At 56.4% G+C, this 24,829-nt stretch overlaps 5 protein-coding genes across 5 annotated transcripts; 2 read left to right on the top strand and 3 right to left on the bottom strand.

Annotated features, from left to right (window-relative positions):
* Window positions 1-208: 208 nt before the first annotated feature.
* QBC33DRAFT_229729 (uncharacterized protein) lies at window positions 209-3,008 on the bottom strand. Its single transcript, XM_060422833.1, has 5 exons — window positions 2,708-3,008; window positions 2,409-2,617; window positions 2,160-2,347; window positions 1,512-2,098; window positions 209-1,454 (listed from the first exon to the last, which is right to left on the bottom strand). Exons 1-5 carry the CDS (start codon window positions 2,733-2,735, stop codon window positions 436-438), a joined length of 2,031 nt encoding a protein of 676 aa, XP_060287285.1. The 5' UTR covers window positions 2,736-3,008; the 3' UTR covers window positions 209-435.
* Window positions 3,009-4,363: 1,355 nt separating this feature from the next.
* QBC33DRAFT_229466 (interferon-related developmental regulator-domain-containing protein) lies at window positions 4,364-6,341 on the top strand. Its single transcript, XM_060422832.1, has one exon. It carries the CDS (start codon window positions 4,639-4,641, stop codon window positions 6,052-6,054), a length of 1,416 nt encoding a protein of 471 aa, XP_060287286.1. The 5' UTR covers window positions 4,364-4,638; the 3' UTR covers window positions 6,055-6,341.
* Window positions 6,342-7,998: 1,657 nt separating this feature from the next.
* QBC33DRAFT_229452 (uncharacterized protein) lies at window positions 7,999-13,856 on the top strand. Its single transcript, XM_060422831.1, has 2 exons — window positions 7,999-13,601; window positions 13,662-13,856. Exons 1-2 carry the CDS (start codon window positions 8,096-8,098, stop codon window positions 13,703-13,705), a joined length of 5,550 nt encoding a protein of 1,849 aa, XP_060287287.1. The 5' UTR covers window positions 7,999-8,095; the 3' UTR covers window positions 13,706-13,856.
* A 1,101-nt stretch (window positions 13,857-14,957) lies between these two features.
* QBC33DRAFT_555571 (uncharacterized protein) lies at window positions 14,958-17,604 on the bottom strand (the record flags this gene model as incomplete). Its single annotated transcript, XM_060429658.1, has 3 exons — window positions 14,958-16,518; window positions 16,575-17,444; window positions 17,516-17,604. The coding sequence occupies 3 exons, from the start codon at window positions 17,602-17,604 to the stop codon at window positions 14,958-14,960; spliced, it is 2,520 nt and encodes an 839-aa protein (XP_060287288.1).
* A 2,303-nt stretch (window positions 17,605-19,907) lies between these two features.
* Window positions 19,908-24,451, bottom strand: QBC33DRAFT_230545 (RNI-like protein). The gene is made up of 4 exons (XM_060422837.1): window positions 24,168-24,451; window positions 21,943-24,046; window positions 21,123-21,877; window positions 19,908-21,065 (listed from the first exon to the last, which is right to left on the bottom strand). Exons 1-4 carry the CDS (start codon window positions 24,220-24,222, stop codon window positions 20,386-20,388), a joined length of 3,594 nt encoding a protein of 1,197 aa, XP_060287289.1. The 5' UTR covers window positions 24,223-24,451; the 3' UTR covers window positions 19,908-20,385.
* Between the last annotated feature and the right edge of the window lie 378 nt (window positions 24,452-24,829).

A 24,829-nucleotide genomic window follows, 5' to 3' on the forward strand; every position in this document is an offset into this window, starting at 1 on the left:
TTTTGCATGGAACGAACAAGAGAGCCCGAAGCGAAGCCATTTTCCATCAAGAAATACAACTCAGAATAGGTCACGCACCCCAATTTGCCAAGACAACGGGCTTTCCGGTCTTCCCTTCCATGGTTTCTGATCCTCGTCATTAACATCATGCGCCGCGAGAGCTACCTTTGGATAGATAGGTCGTCTAGGCTTGGAACTCCTCAGCAAGCCCATTCCCCCTCCCTATGCATACCCAGACGCCAACCTAGTTACCCCTTTCCTTGTCATGACCGAACGAGGGATTCATGTAACGAAAAAAAAAGAAAAGGAAAAAGAAAAGGAAAAGGAAATGCAAAAATCAAATCGATAATCGTGTACCGGAGTTCAGGTCATCAACGGGGTTAACATCAGAATATCTGGAAGGCGACCCAATGTCCAGTCTTTGCCTAGACAAGTTCAGGTAAAAGATGGGGCAGTATAAATAAGAGTGGTCATAATGGTCGCAGCAACTGTCGCGCCGCCGAGGGCCGCGTAACCAATCTTCTCTGCGACCTGTCGCAGGCGCATTCGCTTCGCTGGCCTGGCAGGATCCGGCCGGCTCCGAGTCTGAATGATCGTCCCCTGTGGCCAGCTTGGGAAAGCTGGCTGGAAACCAGGAGAAGTGCCACTCATGACATCGGCTACGGATTGATGAGGCACACCAGTAGACCAAGTTGGGTAAAGCGCAGTCGCCCAGCGCCGCTCTGCCTTAGAGACCTTGGAGATATCAGCTGCCTTCCGCTTGCCCTTCCGGTCGGTAGCCGCAGGCTCATCAGGCTGTGCTGGGCAGTTGTCAACGATGTCGGCAATACCAACATGGGTTCTGCGGCTCTGGCTGGGCTCGCCCTCGAGGACAGCCTGCAGGGCCTTTTTCTTTTGCTGAAACTCGAACGCGCTGATGCCATCGATGCCATCCGCAGCCTCGGGCGCGGTTGGCAAAGGCTGCCAAACATTGTCGGGAACACTCTTCGCGCTATTCAGGAAATCATCTCCAGCCTTGAGCAATGGGAACATTGCCACCGGTTGGTGATGCGCCGATGAGGATTCCGTAACGTTGTTGTTTCCCTTGGGCCCCGAGCCATTTTCACTGGCTTCGACAGCGCCAGTCTCGGGCCCCAGTACGTCTGCAGACGACTTGTCGGTGGTAGAGGTTTCGATTTGAAGGGGCTTGGGAACCGCCAAGCCAGATGAGCTTCCTGGATTCTCGACTGGATTCTCGAGCGGGTTCAAGATAGAGGGAACGCTAACGCGAGAAGAAGCCGTAACGTAAGTGGGTTCGGAATTGTGAGGCTCGAGTTCCATGGGGGACGAATCACCGGCCTTGTCATCGGCTAGGACCTCTGTAGTCGGCTGGTCATGGACTGAGACTTGCTCAGCTTCCCTAGCTGTGGTCTCTTCGGCCGGCGCATCGTCCCAAATCGCTGCGTCCGGATCATCTACCCAGTCGCCAGGTAAGCCCATCTGGCACATAATAAGCCGGAGCGATTTCTTACCTTCGTCAATCAATCCGTCCTCGGAAGAATACATCGGCTCAAAGTCAAGATCATCTTCCAGATCTTCCAGATCGGTATCGAAGGGATCTTGTACCAGATACAAGTGGCTATCGGTGTCGCTGAGTCTACTCATCTCACCGTCACTGATATCGCTGACATCGCTGATATCGCTGATATCGCTGATATCGCTGTCTCCTTCATCTTCGTCTTCGGAGATCGAGTACGGTGGTGACCGAGCATCACGCCTAGGGATGCTCGACCCATACATGTTCCGTTCAGATCGATCTTCAGCCACGGATGCAGGACTGCGCGCTTCGGAAGACGTGAGGACGAGAATGCGTCCGGTAGTCTTGTCATCGATCCTGTCGTCGGCCCTGTCACTGATCCTTATCGGAGGGCTGGCGTAGTGGCCCGTAAGGTCCGCAACATTTCCCGGGGCGTAGCGAGCAAGATCAACAAGGCCATCGAGTGATCTGACCATGGCTTCAGGCTTGGGGTTCTCCTTGCCATCATCGCTCGAGTAGCCCTCTTCCACATCTGAACCCTCCGGAACCGCGAAGGTGGAACACCCCGCACTTTGGACACGGCTGTAGGTGTGAGTTAGCATGTCTAACTTGAATGGTGGGATATTGCTAGTCAGGGTAATACCTTCTATTGAACGCGATGCCAACCTTCACTTTCGCTGGGGTAAAAGCCTCCCCGTTACGCAAGATTGGCACTCCAAATCTGATGCGATCGCCGTCGTGGACTTCGCGGGGTTCCTTTACGGGGAGGCGCTCGTCCTCATCGTTGATATATGTCCCGTGAAGTGACCCAAGGTCACGGAGATTGACAACCTGAAACATAGTCAGTAGCTGTCTATTGGGGGTAGGCGGGCGGCGAGGAGGTGAAGTGTACCTGATTATTGAAGTCGGCAACAATTTCGGCGTGCTCTCTTGACATGACCGGTGAATCGAGCCAGCCGTTCTCTTCTGTCGCTATAAATCCCTTTGCATGGTCCTTGCTAGCCCGACCAAGAGATACAGAATTATTGGTTCGGTCGAGGCGGATGCTGCGGTGGGGGATCTCGATGCAGTTATGGCCCTGCACGATGAGGTTGACGATGACTTTGAACTGGTTAGTAGATGATTCCGGCATAGTGGTAGGCAACGGCGGAGAGGAGACGCGGCGGCGGATAGGACAAGCGTAGGACTTACCATTAGCCACGGGCTCGCAAGTTTCCATGTTGCTTACTTTGTCGAATATGTTGAGAACTAGGGAAGGTCTTAGGTTGCGGTCGAGGACTCAAGGTGCAGGTCAGACAGGATGGCCGGCTCGGCCAACTCGGGCGACTCAGGCGACTCAGACTCGAGCTCGCTTGAAGGAAGCAGACGGTGGCCCCAATAACGTTGGACCGCCGTGACTGGCAGTCGGGATGCGGCTCGATAGGTGCTCGATGGCTCGGAGGATTCGGAGGACTCGGAGGACTCTAAGTGGGCGAGTTTGGAAGATGTGTTTTGTTGGGAGGAAGCTGTGCCAGGACGAGGAAGGGAGGTATGAATGGGTTGGTGAAGTGCGCGAAGGTGGGGTTGGTCTAGGCAGACGGCGGGCATCCGATAAAAGGTAAGGTACCTGGGCAGGTGGCTTATCGGGGTTGGTTGGGGTCACTTCAGCTGCAAAAGGTTCAGAAGGAAGACAGGTGACACCGAAGAGCGCATGAATAGATACGGAATACCCAGGTAGGTTTGGAAGCGGATTCGAGGTAAGGGTGGAATAACTGAGGTATTGCCCTTACCAAACCTTAGGCACCTTTGTTTCACAAGCCCAAACTAAACTCACTCTCAAGTCATCTTTCGCAACTCGAGGTGCGGGGTTAGATACGTCAAGGGGGGTGCTACAAACGGGATCTCGAAGAGGGGCAGCACTGCGAGCTAGGTAGGTAAGAAACATCGAAGCTTGTCTCGTCCTTTGCTTCTTACCACTACCCACCTACCTACCTACCTACTATAAGTACAGACATGACCCTTAGATTGGATGGTAAACGCGGCAATCTGTTTCCAAATCCGCCGCTCAAAGACTTCAGCTTCGAGGCTGCCTCCCTGTAGCAGCGTCAGCTGTTCAGGTTGCAGCGGTTAAGAGCTACCCGCACATATGCCCCACTTCAAACCTTCGAACCTCGAGGCCTCCCTCCTTCTCTGGGAGAGTTCAATGCGTAGGTATCTCCGAAAAGTGCATCCCATTCCGGATCACCACAAAGTTGCAACCACTGCTCTCATCGCTATTCTACCATGCCTTGGTGCATTCCTGTCCTTTAGGTGCCAGTAGATATGTGTCTCAGGTACAGTCATCCACGCCTTGTGTTAGTCATTCGCCAAGTACCTACATAGCAAGGGTTAATAAGGACCGGACCCACCAACTGGGCCTGCCAAGATTACCAGGGATTCCCCAGGATCAAGTCTTCGCGTGCAGGGGCAGACACCAGCAGGTAATTGCCAGGTGCTAATTTATTGGCAGACCCGCCAGGGCCTTTGCTGGGGTCGAAGCTGTCGCTATTGCCAAGCAGGGTCACTGTTGCCAAAGCAGAATCGCCGGGGCTAAAACAGCAATATCGCTGTTGTCGCTGCCGCTAAGATCGTTGCCAAAGCGGCCGCGGCTTCTTTTGCCGTTACAGTTGCTTATTAGAGTTGAAGTTGTTGGGCATCTGACATCTGGCGGAAATGAGTCGCCGGCCCGTTTGCCATCTGGAGCGCACAGACCCCATATGTGCTGAGACACCTCTCTTCCCCACCCCTATGTGGATACTAGCATAGTGGCCTGGGGAATCATTGGCATACGTCAGGCCCTAGCCCTGCATTTTGCCACGCCGCCAGGCGCCTCCCCAATGTCTTGGATGATATGATGCCAACATCCGGCGAATGTCCAAGTATAAAACGCTAACCATAGCCCTATCGAACAACCTCAGCGATGGCCCTGCATCTATTTTCGTATAAAGCCAGACGGAACCTCCGCATTGACACGATTTCCACATTTAACCCGTTACCCCAAACCTGACCCGACGGCTGTCATCCAAATCCAACAGCGTCTTCGCCAAACACTATCGACATCTGGCTTGCCGTCGCATATATCCAATACCCGAGAAGCCGACAAAATGCGCGACCTACGGAAGAAGATTCTGCTAGAGAGTGGGAAGACGCTCTCGCGCAAGGCGCGGACAAAGCAAGGGTTGGCGGACTACACGCCAGCCCATTCTTCTAACAATTCGCGCGCTACCTCGCAAACCAGTTCGCGCGCTCCAAGCCGCTATGCGTCGGAGGAAGAAGACGGCGCCAGTGATTCCGAGGACGACGATGCCAGCACGCGTTCCGACGACCCGTTAGACAGCGATCATGGTACTGCTTGGACGGAACGGCTGCAATCCCGGGTGGACGAATTAAAGACTCGCAAACGCAGTGTACAGGACCGCGAAGACACGTTGATAGGCTATATCGAGCTTTTGCGCCGTCACTTTGTTCCCGAAGAATATATGAGTGACTACATTTCAGACATCATCCCGGCCCTCTTGAGGGGCGTCACCGCCGGCGGCAGCACGGGAGAGCGTTTGCTCGCTGTGAGAGCGATCACTGTTACGGCCCTTACCTACCCGTCGGAAACGGTATTCGACCATGTCTTCCAGACTTTGAAAGGATTGTGTCAGGATGAGGAAGAAGAGAAGGTGAAAGTCGAGGCAATCCATGCGCTGAGCATCTCGGTCCTCTACGGAGGCGGCTCTACGACTGATTATGACGATGTCTTGGACTTTTTCATGACCATCGTCGAGAGCGATGGCGTCGCGGCAGAGGCAGAGGACAGTGGGCCTGTGGTGACGGCAGCACTCCAGGCATGGGCTCTCGTTGCGACTTACGTCGAGGATCTGACAGAACAGAGCGAGCAAGCAATGGACGTGTTTATGGAACAGCTGGACAGCACCGATGTAAGCGTTCAGACAAGCGCCGGATCCAACATCGCGCTTCTATTCGAAGCAGCGCGTGATTATGAGGAGGAAACCGGGACGCCGATGAATCTTCAGTATGACCATCACAAGATTTCGGCACGCATGTCGGAAGCCGTTCGAATGTCACCAAAGAGCGTCTCGAGGAAAGACCGGAAACACCTGCGGTCGAGTTTCTTGAGCATTTCCACGTCGCTTGAGCGAGGCTTGGGACCGGGATACTCGACGGCCGGTCGAGGAGGAGTCAACCCTCACACTGGCGGGCGGAAGATGGATGGGGCGAGCGAATTCCAGGAGTTTGGATATCGGGAGAAAGTCCGTGTGCACGACCAGTTCATTACCATTGACACCTGGGCTCTTCAGACAAGAGTACAAGCCCTCAAAACGCACCTTCGGTCTGGGTTTGGCGTACATTTCCTGGAGAACCCGTTGGTTCAGGAGATGCTTGAGTCGGCCCAGGTGCAACAGGTTTTGGGCCCAGGTGCAGCGAAGAGGCTTAGAAACGCTGGGGAAAGCTTGCCTGAAGAGAGCGATGAGCCTGTTAAAGATTCTACTGAGGGTACCGGGGATGCCTAAGACTTCCGTGATCGAGCAGGGCATCTCTATGTAATTAGCGGAGATTCTGGTGCGGCCGGCTTGACATTTGGATGAGCACAGTTCCAGCATCATTTTCTTTTTTCAATGTTTTTCTGTTTGCCGGTCTGCTTCATCTTGATTCAGTCAGTCACACTTGGAGTTCGGGTGCGCGAAGGCATTGCATCGGACCAGCGGAAACACGGCGGCGTTGTGCAAGGGGCCTGCACTACCATAGCAGAATTCTGTCCAGATTTGTTTCCCGATCCTAGCACTTACGCTTACGATGTGACATGCTCCTGCAGGTAGTCGACGGCGCCCTGCAGCAAGTACTCTGTTTCTGCGGTGATGGGATGGGACTTCCACCAGTTGGGTTGCGCACTTGCTCTCGTTGCCCCGGGAGAGTCAAACGCACCCCTTGACATGAAGGTACAATAGGTTAACAGTAGTGTGTGATGAAATGCATGCAGCCGTTTGAAGCTTGGGATCCAGAGTGAGACCAAGTCAGGATGGACGAGTACGAAGAGGGACAGAGTTTGCGTTGGCCCAACGGCACGTCCCGAAAGGTGAGCGCACACTACCCAGTGGGGTGACGGGAGGGTGGCACTAGTGTCATATCGGTGACGACAAGAGCTGATTCAGGCGGTACCTGTCCCACAGCGTTGTGGCTGGCGTTGTTCGGTTGGAATGGATACAAGCCCGCGGCTTCTACGGAATGTTTGACCCAAGTTCTGAGCCCTGCCAGGCTGGCAAGGCCCGTCTCGAGACTATCTTGGTTCCATGTCAACCTGGGAGTTGTCAACCAGTGTACAGCTGGCAAATAAATAGTCCGGGGAAGCAAGATCGAGTATAGTCCAAGGGTAGCAAACGGGGCTTGTGCTGTCATCGTATTTCATTGTATTTGATTTTGTTTTATTTACCTACCGTATCGCTGTAACTAAAAGTACCTACCTACAACGTACCTAGATATAGGTTGGTACCCTGACCTGCGCTAGTAGTTATAGTTACTGTGGTAGTTTGTCGCCCCAGCCCCCGCTCTTTTCTGCCCAATGTCAACAAACCCGATTTGCCTCCTCACTGAGTGTTCCCAATTCACTCTGCCTGCCACGTCGTAGAAACGAAAGGTAAACGCATCTGCTCGATTGTTTCGGAAAGGATCGAGGCTACTACTGGTGCCGAAATTATGTCCATTAACTAAAAAGAAGGGGTGAAAGAAGGGGGACACAGTGAGATGGAAACGAGAGACTACCAAGTAAACTAATAAGGTCGTCGCTCTTTCCCGCACACTTGTTCGGCCTGCAGAGTGTCTGCAGCCCGCTTGGTTGGCAGACCCCGGCAACGCAGTCTAATTGGCCCCAACCATCAGCAGAGCCAACTCATCAGTCCCATCCCAGCCGCTTTTGAACAATAACAAAGCCTCATAAGCCTATTGTCGCCCAGAGGCCGCACTTTCAGTCTGCGGTCAACCCTGTCCTCGTAGATTTTGCCTCCTGCATCTCTGCGTCTCCAAGCCTCAATTCCTCTCGACATCACCAGGTCCCATTCCCCCTCTCATCCATTCCCAGTTGTTGCGACGATCGTGGCTTTGGCAATAGCCTATGGTCGCATCCCAGCCCGTTGCCCAGCCGCAGCACCTGACCGCTACCCGAGGGGAGGTTGTTATTTTTTTTTCCGCTCCCATTTGCGCATTTCGCACCACAGGCGACGGTTCAGCACTGTTTTCCTTTCCCTCCTGCTCCTGCGTACGTATCGATCGGCCAACGGCCTACCAGCCATTGCATCCACCACTCCATACCTACATACTCGCAGCTTACACGCTCTCTGCCACCTGCAGCTTTTCCCGCACCTGATGTCTTCGACCAAACCATAAGCAACGGCCAGCTCCCCAACTCCCCACCGACACCGTCAGTCGTCCTCGCTTCCCTTTCCCTCTCACACCGTGGGGGAAGGGATCAATTCAAGTCCTGGACGGGAGTTATCGGGCAAAGACAGTGTGGGCTGTCGAGGTTCCTGCGACGACGGCCCCACCGGCATCCGCACCACGATGGGTGGTGTTGACAGTAAAAAGAAATCCGCTGTACCCCCGCTGCCCGCCCCAACAGAGACCGAATCAACCAGCGTTACCCCGACAGAGCTGGCCACCGATGTGTCCAAGTCAGTCGCTACCAAGTCCTCCTACTCACTCCCCGAGGACGGTACGCCAGTCACGATCAAGACCCGTGGCCACAAGTCGAATCACTCCCAAACCTCCTTATTGATCGAGTACTTTGAGGGCGGCAAGCCGTCTAGTAGCTCAAAGTCTGGCGACCAGCGCAAGCCCAGTGTCCGAGTTCGTCTGACGCCAAGCAGAAAGAGCAGAGGAAAGAGCACATCCGAACGGGACCATATCCAGATCACCGAGAGCAAGCCACGGAAAGCAAGCCTTAGCCGGCGATCCACGACACCGGTCGGCGCCATACATCACAGCGAGGGCGAGGCACTCTCGGCTCTCAGTGGTGACTTCGAGGACATGAGTTCGTACGCTTCTGCAACGGAGGAGTCCAACGTGAGCCGCAATCCCATCGATATCGAGATCGACCGCGGCGGCCACGTTCGCCGTCGCCGCCCGGCCAGCCCCCTTATTCCCGCAGCTGGCAGCAGCGCGGCCAGCTATCAGCCTCCGGCAATGAGCGATATATCAGCGATCCCCACGGACAGCTTCCTTGACGGCTCTGGCCACACCACGTCCTACAGAATGTCCGAAGCCAAGCATAGCAGAAGCAGGAGTCCATCTAGAACTGGAGATGTGCTGGCTGGTGCTGCTGCTGGACTGGCCGCGGCGACTGTCGCTGATAAGCTGCGAACCAAGAGCCGCGACCGAGAGAAGGACAGGATCACGGTGTCCAAATCGAGGGATAAGGACAAGTCTGAACGCAAATCCAAGTCAGGCAAGAGTCGCTCGAGCAGCGGCGGCGAGCGGGATAGGCACACAGACCGCTCAAAGACCCCGCGCAAGAGGTCGAGTGGAGGCCACCAGGAGTCACTTGTCTCGGTCGCGGATTCAAGTGTCATGTCATCAAACCTCTCGCCCAGTCATCGCTCGGCCGACCAACATTCCGTGCGCTCTCTAGCCTCGAAGACCTCGTCGATCAACAATCCAAAGCTGCTCGAGACTGTCGAGGATGTGATCAGGCGGCTTATTCTGCCTGAGCTCAATGCTCTAAAGAGGGAACAGAGTAAACACAAGAGCCGCCGGGACTCTGCTACATCCAGCACAACCTCGATTTCTCGAGACGAGCATGCGAGCGATAGACGCCGTTCTTCTGCCACCGATAGGGCTGTCGAGACTCCCCGTGAAGCCCTCAAGAAGGAGAGGAGGGACAGGGAAGCCCGGAACGACTTCGACTACAGCCCGCCGCAAAATGAACTCAGCCGCGACTTGGGAGACGACTCGGTTCTCGATATCGAACAGACTCCCAAGCGAAGCGGTGATCGACTTCGAGCTGCTGCTGCTGGCGGTGTCCTCGGCGCGGTCGGTGCAGCCGCTGCCGCCGCCGCAATGGGCGGGAAATCGCCCTCGGAGGATAAGAGAACTAGAAGGCGCAGGAGAGCCGAGTTGAGAAATCGGAGCTCCGACCATGTTGCCGAGGACTATGGGGACTCGGACGTTGCGCCTGCTCCGCCAATGCCACTGATGAGCGAGATCAATCCGTCAGATGTGACAAGAACGTCAATCCTGTCGGCCGATACCGATCGGCCTCGCTCCGCGAGCGAAGAGCTGACCCCTGTCCAGGAAGTCCAACGGGGCGGGCCATCCGCTGGATCGGACAGCACGACTCCAACTAGGACGCTGCAGGGGAGCCTGGGGACGCAGCACGCCAACATCTCGCATGGCGATCTGAAAGAGCTGCCTCGGAGGAGGACGGGCGACTTTGGCGACGATGCCTTAGACGCGACGAACTACGGGCGGAAGAACCCCGCATATACAGACCGGCAATTTGATGAGGAAGATTATGAGGATGATGGCGGCCATGACATGGCCTACACTGGCGGCCCGGGAGTCTACGATTACTACAACACCCAGGATGTCCCGCCACCGTTGAAGTATGAGCCTTATCAGCCAGAACGACGCGGTCTAAGCCCTATTCCCAGCGTCTCGGGGTATACGGAAGGAGGCAGCGAGGCGCCCAACCGAGATTCTCGAGTCACCCATACAAGTGGTTCGGTTTCTTCCGCCGAAAATTCTCCTCGCCACGATGCTACCATGCATTCCCCGAACTCTATTCCAAGCAACATCATGGGCAGGGAGTTTGGAGACGACGACGGCAGCTTGAGGAGCCCTGGTCTGGAGTACAGAAACCCGGCCTATACAGAGGACAGCGAGCTCGATCGCCCCAGCTCTGGGCAAGCCGTTCGAGCTATTGCGGCGAATCCGCAGTTCGTCGACCCGCCAATCACCCTGGAGTCAAATGTGGCCTCCCTAGTTGACGGGTCGATGCTCGACGATTCCGTGGTGACGGGCGAGTCCGGGCGCGGAGGAAATCAAGCGTTCAGCCCGCGGGAGTCGATGGAAACTCTCGAAGAAGAACGGTCGCATCACCGTGGTAGCCCTGCCAAGAGGTCCGTCGAGAGCCATGGACGAGCTGTGGAGGGAAGGGAAGGCACACCAGGCTCTGACAGCCTGAGGTCGCGCGAGTTTATGGATGAGTATGAAGTCGATGACTACGGAAACAAGGTGCCGCGGTCGAAATATCGGCAGTCACCCACTGCCTCCGAGGCTGCCATTACGGTACCCGCAGCCATCGCCGCTGCCGCCGCTCTCAAGGCCGCACAGAGCCGAGGGAAGCAGACCTCGACCGAGGAGGAAGCTGCCGAGGAGTTTACCCCTGCCGGTGTTCAGCGGAATAGGTCGTTCAAGGAACGCGCAATGAACGGCGCCGGGCCCCTGAACTCGCCAACTCACAGTGCCGATCGGATGATGGATGATTATGAGCAGCAGCCAAAGATGGGCTTCCATGCCATTCCCAACGCGAATGACCCAATGCCCGAGATAGGAAACTGGCATGAGGAGGACACGGAGTCTGTCACCGATGGCCATCAGCGACCTGCCGACGAGGAGTGGCATGGCGACGCTACCCCGAGGCAGCTGACGCCGATGCAATACGAATACCACGACGGCCACAACGCCCACGACATCCATGAGAAGGGGAGTGGCCATGGCCGAGGTCTTCTTATCGGCGGTGCTGCTGCTGCTGCTGCGGCGGCGGCGGCGGCCATGGCAAGTTCTGCGAATCACAGCCGCCAGCCAAGCCAAGAGCAAGTCGAGGAGTGGCATCGAACTTCTGACGATAGGAAACGTGACACCCTTGTGACGAACCCTTACGAAGGCACCAGTCCCATTGTCAACCTGCCCGATCTCAACGACAATATTCTGGGCGGAGGGCAGGGCTACGGGAATGGCGAATTCAGCAACGGCTATACCACACATAGTCCTCTGGGCCACAAAGTCGACGAAGGGTACATCTCTCAAGGACCTAATAAAACGCCCGATGTTCAGTCTGGTAAAGTCAAAGGTGTCGACTTTGACCCACGGACTAGCTTGGCTAATCAGGAAGACCCCTTCTATACGCCAAAGCACACCAGGCACCTCAGCGGTATGTCTCAGGGCATGGCTTCGCCGTTCTACGATGGGGCTACGGGTACTGGTATCGACCGCATTGAATCCAAGGATATTATTGCATTGATGCAGCATCTGACGGTCAGAGATGCCCAACGCAGCGCCCGGGACACGGAGATCCTGGTCACCCTTGTCCGATCTGCGGCGGAGATGCGTAACTCATTCGAGGACATCAAGCGGCTCCTCGCCGATACGGAGGATGTCATAATCACCGAGGTCAAAGACAACACGGAGAAGACGGTTCAGCGAGCCATAGGGGGACCCCGGCCGTTCCCGGGCAGCGGCGCTCGATCGTTGCAAGGCGGGTCTCAGGCGGGCACCATGAATTACGACGATCTTCCCGCCAAGCGACGCAGCCTCTTCCGAAGAGCGCTGAAGGGACTCAGCGCCAAGGGGACCAACGATCTCGGGAGGATTGAGGAGATGCTCATGCAACTCCTCACCGAGGTAGATGTCCTGAAGTCCCAGACGGCTCAAGGAGTGATCAGCGCGAGCCACCAGGACGGCCAGTCTCTTGAGAATCTCCAGTCTCAGATCCCGTACGAGCAGGATCGCGGCTACGAGCCTGAGGGACACGCCGGGACTTCCACGGCGAGCCACGCAAGCCAATCCGGCCACCTGTCGATTCCTCAATCGCGTGGTGCCTCTGCCAAGCTCGGGTACGATCGCAAGTACTCGGACCACCGCATCAGCACCGTCCCAGAGGCCAACGAGGACGATTATGATCACGAACCTGCCCATGATCACACGTATCAGAGCAACCCTGACATGTTGATGACGCCTGCTTGCGAACCTCAACGAGGCAGCTCGGTGCCGCTCGGCACCCCGCCACAACCGACGACGGCAACGCAAGCTTCCGTGAGCAATGACAACACACCTCGCTCTGAGAAGGGCAAGAAACAGAAGTCGAGCAGCTCCTCGAGCTGGTTCCCGAAGATCTCTCGATGGTCCGAAACGACAACTTCAAGCGTGGCGCAGGCTTTCAGGCGTAGCGGCCAGTCACGGAAGAACGACGATGATGGCAACCGCCAGGGCGCGACGTCCCGGTCGGGATCTGACCTCATTCCCTATGATGACGGGTACCCAGGCACTGATCCTTATGGGGATGACAAGCTCCACACGGGCTTCTCCGAGGCCGACCTCATACATGGCGACTTGGATCGTCAGGGGGGCTCCCCCGGCAACAACCGCGAAACTGCAGCTCGCCAACACATGCAGCACCAGCCTCCCCCCCCGGCCATGAACTTCGTGAGCATGACTCCCGAGGTACCCAAGTACAAAGCACACCGCAATTCTCTCAACTTGCAACACCCGCAACCGCGCCCCGGCCAGAGCGATCTCTTCAAGGCGACGCTCGAGTCGCAAGCTCACGAGTTTGATTCTCCCAGGAGCCCAAGATCGGCCGAATGGGCAGGCTCAGCCACGAGCCTGCACCGACTTCCGCGCAATGCGAACCGAGACAGTTATGGGTCAGCAACAGACCAGGCGGGTCAGCAGCGGTACTGGACGTCTTCCCCTTCTGCCGGCAACGTCATGACCACGGCAGGCCCTCCGCGGCCGCCAAAGGAGCCCCTGGATCGTACATCCAGCCCAGGGGCAGTGGCTAGAGGGACACCGCCAAAGAGCAACAGGATCAGCAAGCTGCAGAAGCAGAGCCCACTCCCATATCACAGCGTCGAGAGTGGATACGGAACGATGACGCACGGCGCGCCGAGCGCGAGCTACGTGAGCCACGCCCACACCCATAGTGGGGACGGCAGCAGCCCACGCCCGGAGAACCGCAACTTGAGCAGCGCCCTGGGCGTTCCCATGCGAAGGCCCAGTGGACCGCGGGCCATGACGCCGAAGAGTGTCGGTAGTGAGGAAGGTGACGCTGACCGTCGGCGGAAGAGAGGTCAGTAGACTGCCAGAGGCGTTGGATGAGAGAAATTGGGTTACTAATCTTAAGGTACAGATACATTTGGCACCATCACGTCCCAAGACACGGATACCTTCTAGGGCACTTGAACACCCCGAGATCCTCAGGGGACACAAGTCCACTTGGGAATCTCGAAGAAAAGCCCTCGGACGCGGCAGCCTCAGCCACTGGCTTGCTATACATCTATGGCTACTGGATAGCCTGCACTACTCGATCGTTATATTAATAGGAGCAGGAATGCGTGGATTGTACCGTCTCTTCAAGGAGATTTCTTTTTCACATTCACAAGATCGGATCAAGGGGTCCAAGGTTTCCTCCGTTATGATCAACTTGCCCACCAGGCGAGTATAGAATTCTGCGCTGTAATCACGGCTTGACGATATGCCCGCCGCAGATCGTCTAAGTCCAGACTGGGGGGAGGATTGGCACGCGTTGTTGATGGTGCAAGAAGAAACATTGGAGGAGCACAGGCCTACACATGGAAGACAAAGAAATGAAGAAAAAAAAAGAGGGGGAATGAGGAGAGAGGAAACGGAGGAAGCGGAGGAGAATGGTGGCTGGCATCATGTTTCACGACCGATATGACCCATGAATTTGCGAATTCGCGTTCTGAAGATGCGTGTGATGATTGTAGAAGATAATCGTCCGTCTGAGAAGTATCTTGGGCGAAAGGGGGTTTGAGCAGAGCGCAATGGCATAACCCACAGGCTCAAAGCAGGTCTGGGGTTTTGGGATTACTCTGATGATCCAACTCTACCACCAATATTCTACTTGTCATGTGCCTTGATTGGAGATGGGTGATGCCAGGATTTAATAGTCGACTTGTAATAACATCCCGGGGAATATGAGGCAAGGTTCTGCCTTACTTATTGTGCAGTTACCGCCAGAGTGAGATCTTCCATCTAAGTTTGCAGCACGCCTTATAAACACAACGACATGGGATAAATGGGGTTCTAGTAGCGTCACTGTTGACAGCCATGGTCAAGGGTTCTAAAAGTAAAAAGGGTATAATTCCTAAGACCTCGATGCGGCACCAAAATGCGGCTTATAGACGCCCCTTCTGCCTTGGACCAGTGCTCATACTCCAAAACTCCCATCCATGTCCAGGGATGACATCCCAAATAAATCCCCGCCCCTTGAGGGTAAAGTGATACAGTTCCCAGGTTTCCCAATATCATGAACGCCCAAACTCGAAAATCCCGCCGACAGTGTTTTGTTTGAACAATACAAAACCAACCTTGTACAGGCCGGTCCCCCCCACCTCCCCAACCCATGTGCCAAAACCAAAGAAAAATATCTAAACACCCCCCATCGAGCCCACGAAAAGGCCTACTACGCATAACTCGCCCCCACATCCAACGGCGCAGCCGCCCTCCCCGTATAAGCGCACCGGCCCATGTCCGCGCCGCCGGCCCCGCGCCGCACGACGCCCCAGACCAGCCTCGCCCGCCAGGGGGCCGGCTCCCCGGGGACGGGGTGGCAGCGGGCGGCGATGACGGCGCTGCAGGCGCCCCCGGGAAGGGCGAGCGGGTTGCCGACGGGGGCCGCGGCGGGGTCGGGGTCGGTGGGGTCGAATTCCGAGGGGGTCAGGTTTCGCGGGGAGGCGGGGCAGCGGCGGAGGCCCGGGACGAGGGTTGAGGTCGCGAGGAGGAGGAGAAGGGTCAGGAGGGTGAGGAGGGCGGCGGTGCTTAGGCCTAGGCCGACTAGCGCGGGTGGAGGGGTGGTTGAAGGGGAAGAGGAGGAGGAGGAGGAGGAGGAGGAGGGGGGGTCGACTAGGCGGATGGCGACGACGAAGACGCTTTGGCTGAGGACGAAGGCCATTGCTGCGAAGAGGATGGAGAGGTACCAGGACCAGGGCCGCGGGAGGGTGAGGTAGAGGGACGTGGTCTGGTGGCCCTCGGGGCGGGAGGAGACGCGCAGGGGTCGGGGCTCGCCCAGGGCGAAGAGCGAGGACTCGTGGGAGAGGTAATATGTGCTCAGCACGCTGTTGGTGGCGAGGTAGAGGGCCCCGAGGAGGAGCTGCGGGAGGCTGGCGACGAGGGCGGCGGCGGAGGCGGGCGTGGAGGGCGGGAGGAGGTACACGGCGCGGGCGGACGCCGAGCCGTACCCGGAGAGCGGGCCCGTGGGGTCGGCGCTGACGGCGAAGGCGAAGGCCAGGGCCGCGAGAGCCGTGAGCGCGGTCCAGAAGAAGATGGGTAGGCACCAGCGCGGGAAGGACGGGACGCGGAGCCAGAAGAGGTCGCGGGGGATCCAGTACTTGGGCTCGTGGAACCCCCACCTGCCTTGCCAGACATCTGCCTTGGTCATGAGGCAGGATCCCCTCGTCGTCGGGTCTGGGCGCTGGAGGAATGACGCCACTGCGTCGCCCAACGACACGAGCGGATCGAAGGAGGGCTTGAAGAGGACGATGGCGACGGAAATGACGCTGACCAGGTTGAGCAGGGAGACGATGCCCAGGAGCGAGCCGTTCATGCTGACGCCGCAGGTCTGCGCATCGGCTCGCTGGGCGAGGCAGAACTGGACTGCTCTCTCGTCCAGTGCCGCGTCTGGGAGGCTACCCCTGATTGTGCCGGACCGGGGGAGAGAGGAGCTTGCTCGCGCCGTCTGGATGAGGGCGCTGCCGGCTGGAGAGTCGATGTCTGTAACCAGCAACACTGATTTGTACTCTGATTCAAAAACACTGCTGAGCCGACCGAGGCAGTCGGCACTCGTCAGGTTGACCAGCGCATCCCGCCTTGCAAGATCTTGCAGAGAGAGGATGTCGAGTCGGCTCAAGCCCCCCTTATTGTTCGCGGTTGCGTTGCTGAAGGGGGCGCCGCTCAAGAAGGGCCGCGTAACAAAGACCAAGTTGTAGTTGACCACTGTCTGGGATGTGAAGATTACGGCATTATATCTGTGTGGCGCCATGGTTAGTTCTGCGATGGGCACGTCGAAAGGCATAAAACTCACATTACTTGGGTAATCACCGCCGCCAGGAGGATCGTGACGGCTAGAAACACCCGGCTACTTGCGATGTGGGCGAAATTCCTCACGGAAGGAATCCCAATATCCAACCATTTCCTCTTCTCGTGGGCCCTGTCCACCTCGCCCCGTGTTGGGCTGCTCAGCACCTGGAAAACGTAGTTGCCGCCGGCAACCAGGGCCACGACAAACACACTGATAGCCGCATGCAGTCCCCAGTTGATGTGGGATGCGGTGGCGCAGGATCCCGTGTAGAGGACTGACTCGCCGGCGGAGATGGAGGCCTTCGAGATGGCCAGGATCAAGCACACGAATCCAGCAACCAATATGAGAAACGACATGAGGACGTTCAGTGTGACCCCGGCGCGCCACCCTATCAACAGCATCTTCCATCCGCCGTTCGGATTTCGGAATCCCGGCAGAATATGTTGCTCCTCGTCTCCTATAGAACCCGCTCTCGAGAACCCAGACCGACTAGAAGTGTCGTCGTAGAAGCTCTCAAACTCTGCCGCCCGGGACCGCCGCAGTCCATGCGGGTGGGCGAGGTCGACGCCTCGCTGGCCCTGCCGCCCCCCGTTCTGTCTCCGCTTCGCCAATGTCTCCGGGGTCTCCCCGCGGAGATAGTTGATGACGTAGTCCGGGACCAGATCCTTGGCGATGGTGGACGAGTCAGAGCCCCTGCTCAGGAGGGGCCGCGGCTCCCAGGTGGCCCTTCGGGCGAAGTGCGACACGACGGTGCTCGAGACATCGGTCTCGGTCGCCATGCTTTCAAAGGGCCATTGCACCGTCTGCCTGCCTACCCTGAACTGTTCGGACATGGGCGGCTGTTGAAGCTGTTGCTGCTGCTGGCCCGCGACCCTGAGATGGTGTAGGTGTCAGTGCCTCCGTTCATCAAGAGAGGGGCAAGGGGCACGGCTGGGATTGCAAACCTCGTAACCTGCATCACCTCTCCATTCTCGTCCCACGTATACCTGTAAGTGGACGGGCCATGGTCTCTGGGAGGTATGACTACCTCCATCCCAAGGGAAGAAGCAGGGCTGCCTTAATAAGGCCCAAGCACAAGCGACATAAGGAGAGCTGCGTGAGAGACGAACGAACGAAGGAAAGAAAGCTCGAAGAAGAATGACTGAAAAGAAGCTCAACCTGATTGTCGTCTATACTTGGAGAGAAGCATTACACATGAGGCCGGGGGTCTCAGGCAGGGATCGGGGGGAGGCGTCATTATGTACGGCTGCGAGGTTGGTTTGACCAGGCCCAGCTCAGACCTGGCGAAGATGGAGGATCTTCCGAGGATCAGGCATTCGCTGCCGCCGAAGGAGAGGAAGTTGGGACAGCGGATGACCCTTGCTCAAGGCTGGGCCGTGGGCCAAGCTGAGCCGCGCCCGAGTACGGAGTATTCCATACAGCTGCTGCGGGTGTCTATAATTACACCTCTATGATCCAGGGGTCTGCCTAGCCAACGGTTTGACCCAGCACCCACCCAACCCGCAGCTCGCCTTCAGATGCGCGGGGGGCCGGGGTATGGATTAGAGACCCTGAAAGCTTGTTGCAAGTCAGCCCAAACTCAGCCACCACCGCGAAGCTTTCTTCTTCCATCCTCACTTGCCTTCCTGAAGAGACACTCCCCAGGACTCCGACCTAACTAACCATCGTGCCTTCATAGCTGCTTGACAAGGCAACCATAATCAGGATTGCGCCAAACAGTTACCAGGATTTCATCTCAAAATAGCTTGCAGCGTGCAGTGCAGCGTGCACCGGAGAGACGAACTTCCACCTAGCCGCCGACAGAGTAGATTGCAACCCCACGGCCGGTAGGTATCTTTAGAAAAAAAACGGTCGGCAGTCGCTGCACGTTTGGCGGCAGGTCGCGCCAATCGGCAAATTTCGATTTAGTTGACAGTCACTTGGGCCCCTTTTCCTATCTCGGGAAACACGGGACAGGGAAGGTAGGAAAACGCCTCAACGTTGGCCAAGAACTCGGTCGCCAATGAGCCACTTATGATGGCAAACGAGGATTTCCCCTTCTTCTCACCCAGGGTAATGTGGGCCATCGTGACGAAAGTCACACTTGAAACCCACCAGGGGAGGGCAATCTTTAGATGAAGGGGATCAATTCATGCACCCAACAAACCATCCCTCTCCCCCTTTAGCCTGTTCTTCCCGCGAGCTCTGACTTGCAAGTGCCTCCTCCAGCCCGGAATGTCTCCAGCCTTCCTGACCTCAATCATTCATGCGAAGCTATCGCTATCCCGGGTCCGCTAAAACTGCCAACCTGGGCCGCCCGATTTCGACTGACCCGGTTTCTACCTCGTGGCGACCAGGCCAGTTGCCGAGACATTTCATGCCTTGCGGGGACTGGGTGTGGAATGTTTCAGGCCTGCTTACCAGAATCCGTTGAGAGGCAGTCTTGGGGAAGGTGGGAGAATGGAAGGGCTTCACCGCCACGCACTCACTGTTGGCTATATAATTAAGTACTACATCTAGCTTGCGGAGCCACGGTCTCGAAATGAAAGGGAGACAAGTTTTCTCCTCTGAACTCAACCTCCTTCTAACGATGCTGAGCCTCGTCCTACGGGGAGGGGTTGGCCGGCCAGGTTGGAGTAAGAGCAACCGGGGAAGACAGTATCCTGGCTCTGCTGTTTCGCTCTGGCTGTCTCTCTGGGTCGAGCAATGCCGCCCGTCCTTGGATGGCGCCGCCGATGACCGACTTTGGTTACTTCTTTTTTTCTTCTATTTTCCCCCTCGCGCAGCCACAGAGATCTGGTATTCTCAACCGCGGGACTACTGCTAGCTACAGGTATCCTTCTGGACTAAAATGATCCGCAGTGCGAACCATTTACTCGTGAACATATTCTCCCCTGCCTGCTAGTTTCTGAAGCTTGGCTGCGTCCCATATTCTTAACTTTCTTCGTGGTTTCCGTTCCGTGGTTTCGTTGTCTCTCAGGAGACGGGTTAGATGTGGGTTTCGAAGTTAGAATCTTAGTCCTTGTGTTCCAGAAGTCTTCGGCGCACACCTTCTACAGTCTGCACAGTAAAGTCCCACAGGACCAAGCAGCGCACACTCTGGATGCCATACGGCAAATTTTAAGTAAGTAGAAGGGGTAAAAGAAAACGAGGGAGATAGAAGGAAAGTCAAGCAAATAGAACAAAATCCACTTCAGGATGCTGGATAAGAAGTTGAAAAAGTGTGCTTGCGGAATGGGATCGGACCGGGAACCGCACCCACCTCCCGTCGCCTGCCTCAGAAGCGGCTCTCAGTGCCGCTGATCACGCATGTTGATGATGCTGCAATCCTACCTCACCTCATCGGTGGTGTGCTGTCTGCCTGCTTACCCGATCTTCAGTCCAATGTCCTGTGCGAATGCCTACCTACCTACCACCTACCTACACTATGTCGAAGTCACATTTGCCTCCGTACATCAGACCTTCGTGCGAGCAAGACGAGTATCACTGCCCCTGGGACAATCCAAGAGCCGTCAATTCTCATTTCCGACAGTACATAGGTAGGCTAAAACGCTAAATGAATATTATACCCCATCAACTGCTCTGCAGCAGCAGCTCCTTCCAGAAGCGTGGCGAAAGCAACGCAGTGGTATTCTTGACATGCCGTGACTCGCGGCAGTAATGATCGCCTTTCCCAAGAAATCGCAAAAAAGAAGGGTCGCCTTCGAACGCGGCGCCTTTCATCCAGAGACGCCCCCGCCAATTAAAACATGACTTGCAACCCGAAACTATGTACAGTGCACCACAAACCAAGCAGTATTCGAGGCGCGTGTCCCAAAAAACCGAGCGGGCCACCTCAGTCCACCACAACTGCCTCCTCGCTGACTTGATCTGGCTTGTCCCCCTCCATAACCGCGGCACCGTTGACCGGGGATTTTGGGCATTTGTCCTCGTCCAACTTGACGTTCTTCCTCGCCATCTCCTGGCTCTCCGCGAAGCGCTCCCAGTGCTCCGGGTCCGCTTCCCGGAGTTGATGCAAGATGAGGTCCTTGTCTTCCTGGAAGACACGCACAGGCCCTATCTCGTCCGCCTTCCGGAGGAGCTCCTCGTCGCCCAGCTCGCCCAGCATCTCGTGCAGCACACGCACGTGGTTGGGGTCGGCGCCGACCATCTCCACGCCCGACAGCAGCATGTAGGCCTCGGGCTTGACGATGCCGGAGCGGAACTTGTGACCGGCCCGCAGAACCCTGCCTTCCTCGTTGGCAAGGGCCTTGGACGTCGTGCTGATGACAGAGTTTGACCGTGACAGGGACGGGGACTTGATGGTGTAGTCCGGTTCGTCCTCCGCGTCGGACAAAATCGCGGGGGGGAACAAGTCAGCATCGGTCGAGGATGGTGAAGACCCGAGCACCTGGCCGGGTTGGGCCTCCAGTGATATGGCGACGGCGCTATCGGTAGGTTCCCGAGTCTCGGGGAATTCATCCTCGAATCGTTTGATAATCCCCTTGAGGATGTTGTCGAGGAAGAGTAGACGTTCTGTGCTAGACCGTTAGCAGATATTGGCAGACCATCAACCTAGGGTCCACGACTTACGGTAGGCGTGCGCATCCTCGCCAGGCGTCTCCTTTGCCTTTACGAGGGCCGGTTGCAACCGCAGCCTGATCTTCCTCGCGGTCGAGAGAAGGTGTTTGGACATATCCTTTGCTTTACCTGGTGACACCCTTGGCTTCGATATCGGTGTGCCGTTCTCCAGGTCCTTTGTGAATTCTCCAGACTGTCTCCTCGACTCATCGCCCCTATTCTGTAAGCAACAAGTCAGGGCCTTGACGACACCGGTGCCTCCGATGACATAGTCGTCGTCAGGTGCAACCTCAAGGTCGGTGTCGAGCTCAGGCGGCCCATTTACATCGCGGCCAACCAAGTGCTGGAGCACGTCTGGATATTGCGCATCATGCCTCGCAGACGCCTCGGTCTGAGCCAGCGTGGCTGCAGCAAGTTCGGACACGGGAAGACGTTCCATGTTGCGCAGGCAGTACGCAACGACTTGTTTAGCCATCGCTTTGAGGAGATCACTCGACTGTTCGCCAGGAACCTCAATGTCGATGCATACAATGCCGGTTGATAACCTCGTTGCTGCAAGGAGGGAGGCGAACAGTGCGAACGCTTCCTCCTGGGCCTCTTCCGTCTTCGTGTTCGTCAGGTGGGCAATCTTGGGGTTCTGCAGGAAGCTGATGTGGGCGAGGCCTGGAATCTCTGGCAAGACCTCGGCCAGGGCGATTGCCTGCTCGGGACTCATAGCACAGTCGGCAAGGTGGATACGCTTCAGAGTGGCGAACTTTGGCAGATATCTACAGATGATAAGTTAGCGGAAAGGCAGCGGTCGACAAAACAGGTGGAGATTGCAACAACCAACCTTCTTAAAGCCGAAATCGCGCCGCGGCCCGAGTCAAATAGTTCGCGATTGTGTGAGAGATCGAGGAAGCGGAAGTTTTGGAGCTTGGCAAGCTTCGGAAGCAACCTGCTCAGCGAGGATGGCTCGAGATTGCACTCGGCTAGGCTCAGAGCCCCAAGATGACATGACTCGGTGAGGGCGTCTGCAAGAACTTCTAGCTGATCTCGCATGTCGTTACCGCCCAGGTCAAGCCCCTCACATTTGCCGCTGCGGAGATATTTAGCTATATGCTGGACTCCTTCGGCGTCGATGTTGTTATGTGCCACGCCTAGTCTCTTGACTCCGCACTCGATAACGCCGTCAACCACAGAACCCAACTGTTCAGTGCTTAGGCCGGTCTCTCCTAGACTGAGGAGGCCAAGCGTCGAGCCGCCTAGACGATCACGTAATGATCTTGCGAAAAGCTGGCAGAGGTTCGGATGGCTAGGCGTTCCGTTTGCTTGGGTGCCTGCACGCTTCGACGGTTGGGGAAAAGGTATGCTCGACAGGTCCAGGATTTTCAGAGACCGACAGAGATAGATGAAGAGAGAGAGATGCTTCCACCCCTCGGGCCCGAACTTGTTGTTCTTCAAAACAAGCCGTTCCACGACTCCGCCTTGCGACGAGAGATCGTCCGGGCTGATGGGTTTCTTTCGCCTCCTGCTCTCCGACTTCCTGACTGCTAAGAGCCCTGCGAGGACAACCCTAAGGCCCTCGTCTGTGAGGCCACAGTTTTCTAGGATAACCTCCTTGACAGGAACGACAGCCAGGTAGTCTCCTAGAGTAACAAGGTCGGCGAGCTGCATCCAATATCCGGTGAGATCCAGCTTCTCCACCATACCAGACTCGGCAGAGAAGTTGGCAGTGTCCATAAGCTGCTCAGTTATTTTCTTGAGGATGGGTGTTTCGCGGAGCTGGCAGCATCGGCGGTATATCCGAACGGGGTTTGTCGTCGGCATGTTCTGCGGTCTCGGCCCCTCTGAAGTAGGTGTAGACGACTCGGACGAGTCACTGTCGAAGTGGATTTCCATCGGAATCGTGCCATTAGCTTCTGCAAGCCTCCGCTTCTTCTCTTTCCTCGTTTTTCTTTCCTCTTCGCTCTTTTTCTTCTTGTCCTTCTTCTTGGTGTCTGTAGTCTTCTGTGTTGGAACAGCCTCTGAGACAGGACCCTTAGCCTCTGCCGCAGGTGCCTCTTTGCACGGCTCGGTCCCCTCCTTCTCCGGCTCCTTGGGAAGTCGTTCCCCCGTCGCCTTTACTTCCCCATCGTCCTCTTTCTGCTCCTCGACAGCCTTTGGGTGCTTGAGGGCCTCACCCTCGCCCTTCTCGGCTATCTTCCGCTTCTGAGACTTATCGTCTTTGGGCCAGGTCTTCTCCGACACACCAGCCCCGTTTCCGTCTGCGTCTGCGTATTTTGGCATTGGAGCAACCTCAACATCAACACAGAAGGCGACCCTCCGAAGCTTGGATTGCTTCAGGTCCGATATAGAACATCGCTCTCTGTCACGGTTGACGTTGAGCACTCTCCTCTCCACGAGCCCATGATTGATCCCCCTCATGCTGGGGGCAAGATTACTGCTTGTTGACAATCGACGAAAGACCTGTAAGAGACCGGCCGGCGTCGACTTTGGCGGCGCTGGTGTATACGGCCCCTCTCCTTCATACTTCGCGGCAGGCTGCAGAACGGCATTCTTGATGGGACTCGCTTTCGGGACAGAGAGCTCGGCCTGTTTCGCGGGTGCATTATTGGCCTGTGGAGGACTCTGGCCACCCGCGTTGCTGGAGAACTTGGAGGAAAGGCTGGAGAACCAGGAATTTCGCCGTTGAGGCGATGCTCCTGTTGGAGACGCGTTCTTCTCGCCAGATGCAGGTCTTGGGTAGCTGCTAGGTCGCGAAAGAGGGACCGGTTTCGGAGCGGTTGTACTGGCCGTGGGAGCAGGAGGTGTGGCCTTCTGGCCATTGGTGGCGGATGGGGTGGGCGAAGACGGGGCAGGACTCGGCACGGGTGATTCTTGAGCTTGTGATCCTCTAGCTTGTGATTCTCGAGCCTGTTGTGATTGCGATCTTTGGCGATTTGCCGCCTTGATTGCTGTGTCTAGAAAAGGGATTGTTCTTAGCAGCTGTGTCAATTAATACGTTCGAATGGGCCGAGTAGCTATTCCCAAGGGATGAGGGTGGCGACAAGAAGTAGGCCCCAAGATGAAGCACACCTTTCGGATTACCATGGGTCATCCAGCTAACGTCAATACCGTGGATGTGTTCCATCTCGTGATAACACCCACCAAGGTGGTGGAGTTCTAGGATTCAAGAAGCAGTCCGGCAGTTCCTCCGTTCGCATGCGAAGGATATGCAAATATCCGGCGTTGTGCCAGTTCCAAGGAGGCAAAAAGTGTGCGGGATGGTTGTTCAGCTGGAACTTCAAGGTGGGGGTTCCGTCATTGGTGACATATGGCGAGCGAGCTGAAAGCCATAGCGTCGGGAGTGGACGTGAAGCTTCCCGTCGCGCCTGCAATAACAGGGAAATAGGGTAGGAAGTCGGGGAGTCGTTAGACAAAAAGGGAGGGTCCGGCTCGTGAGACTGATACCCTTTAGCTTTTAGACAAGTAGTAGGTCATATGCTTGGTTTTAGCTACTGTAGGGTGTGCCCGGGGCTTGCCCAAAGTGGTGCGTCTACGGAATACACAGGAAAGGATCGCTGCAAGATGGGAGCTGGGGAAATGGACCCTAGACTTGGGGACGGGACGGACTTGACATTCTGACTGGTCTTACTAAGCCTTGAAAATCCCGCTCCCATGTCCAATCGACCTGGCAAACGTTTTCCGGCAAACCCTTGCAGAACTCTCGGATTGCCTCAGTTGCATTGGGAGTACCT

The sequence above is a fragment of the Phialemonium atrogriseum genome (genome assembly GCF_030411735.1).
Source record: "Phialemonium atrogriseum strain 8032-3 unplaced genomic scaffold QBC33scaffold_3, whole genome shotgun sequence".
NCBI classification, from domain to species: Eukaryota; Fungi; Ascomycota; class Sordariomycetes; order Cephalothecales; family Cephalothecaceae; genus Phialemonium; species Phialemonium atrogriseum.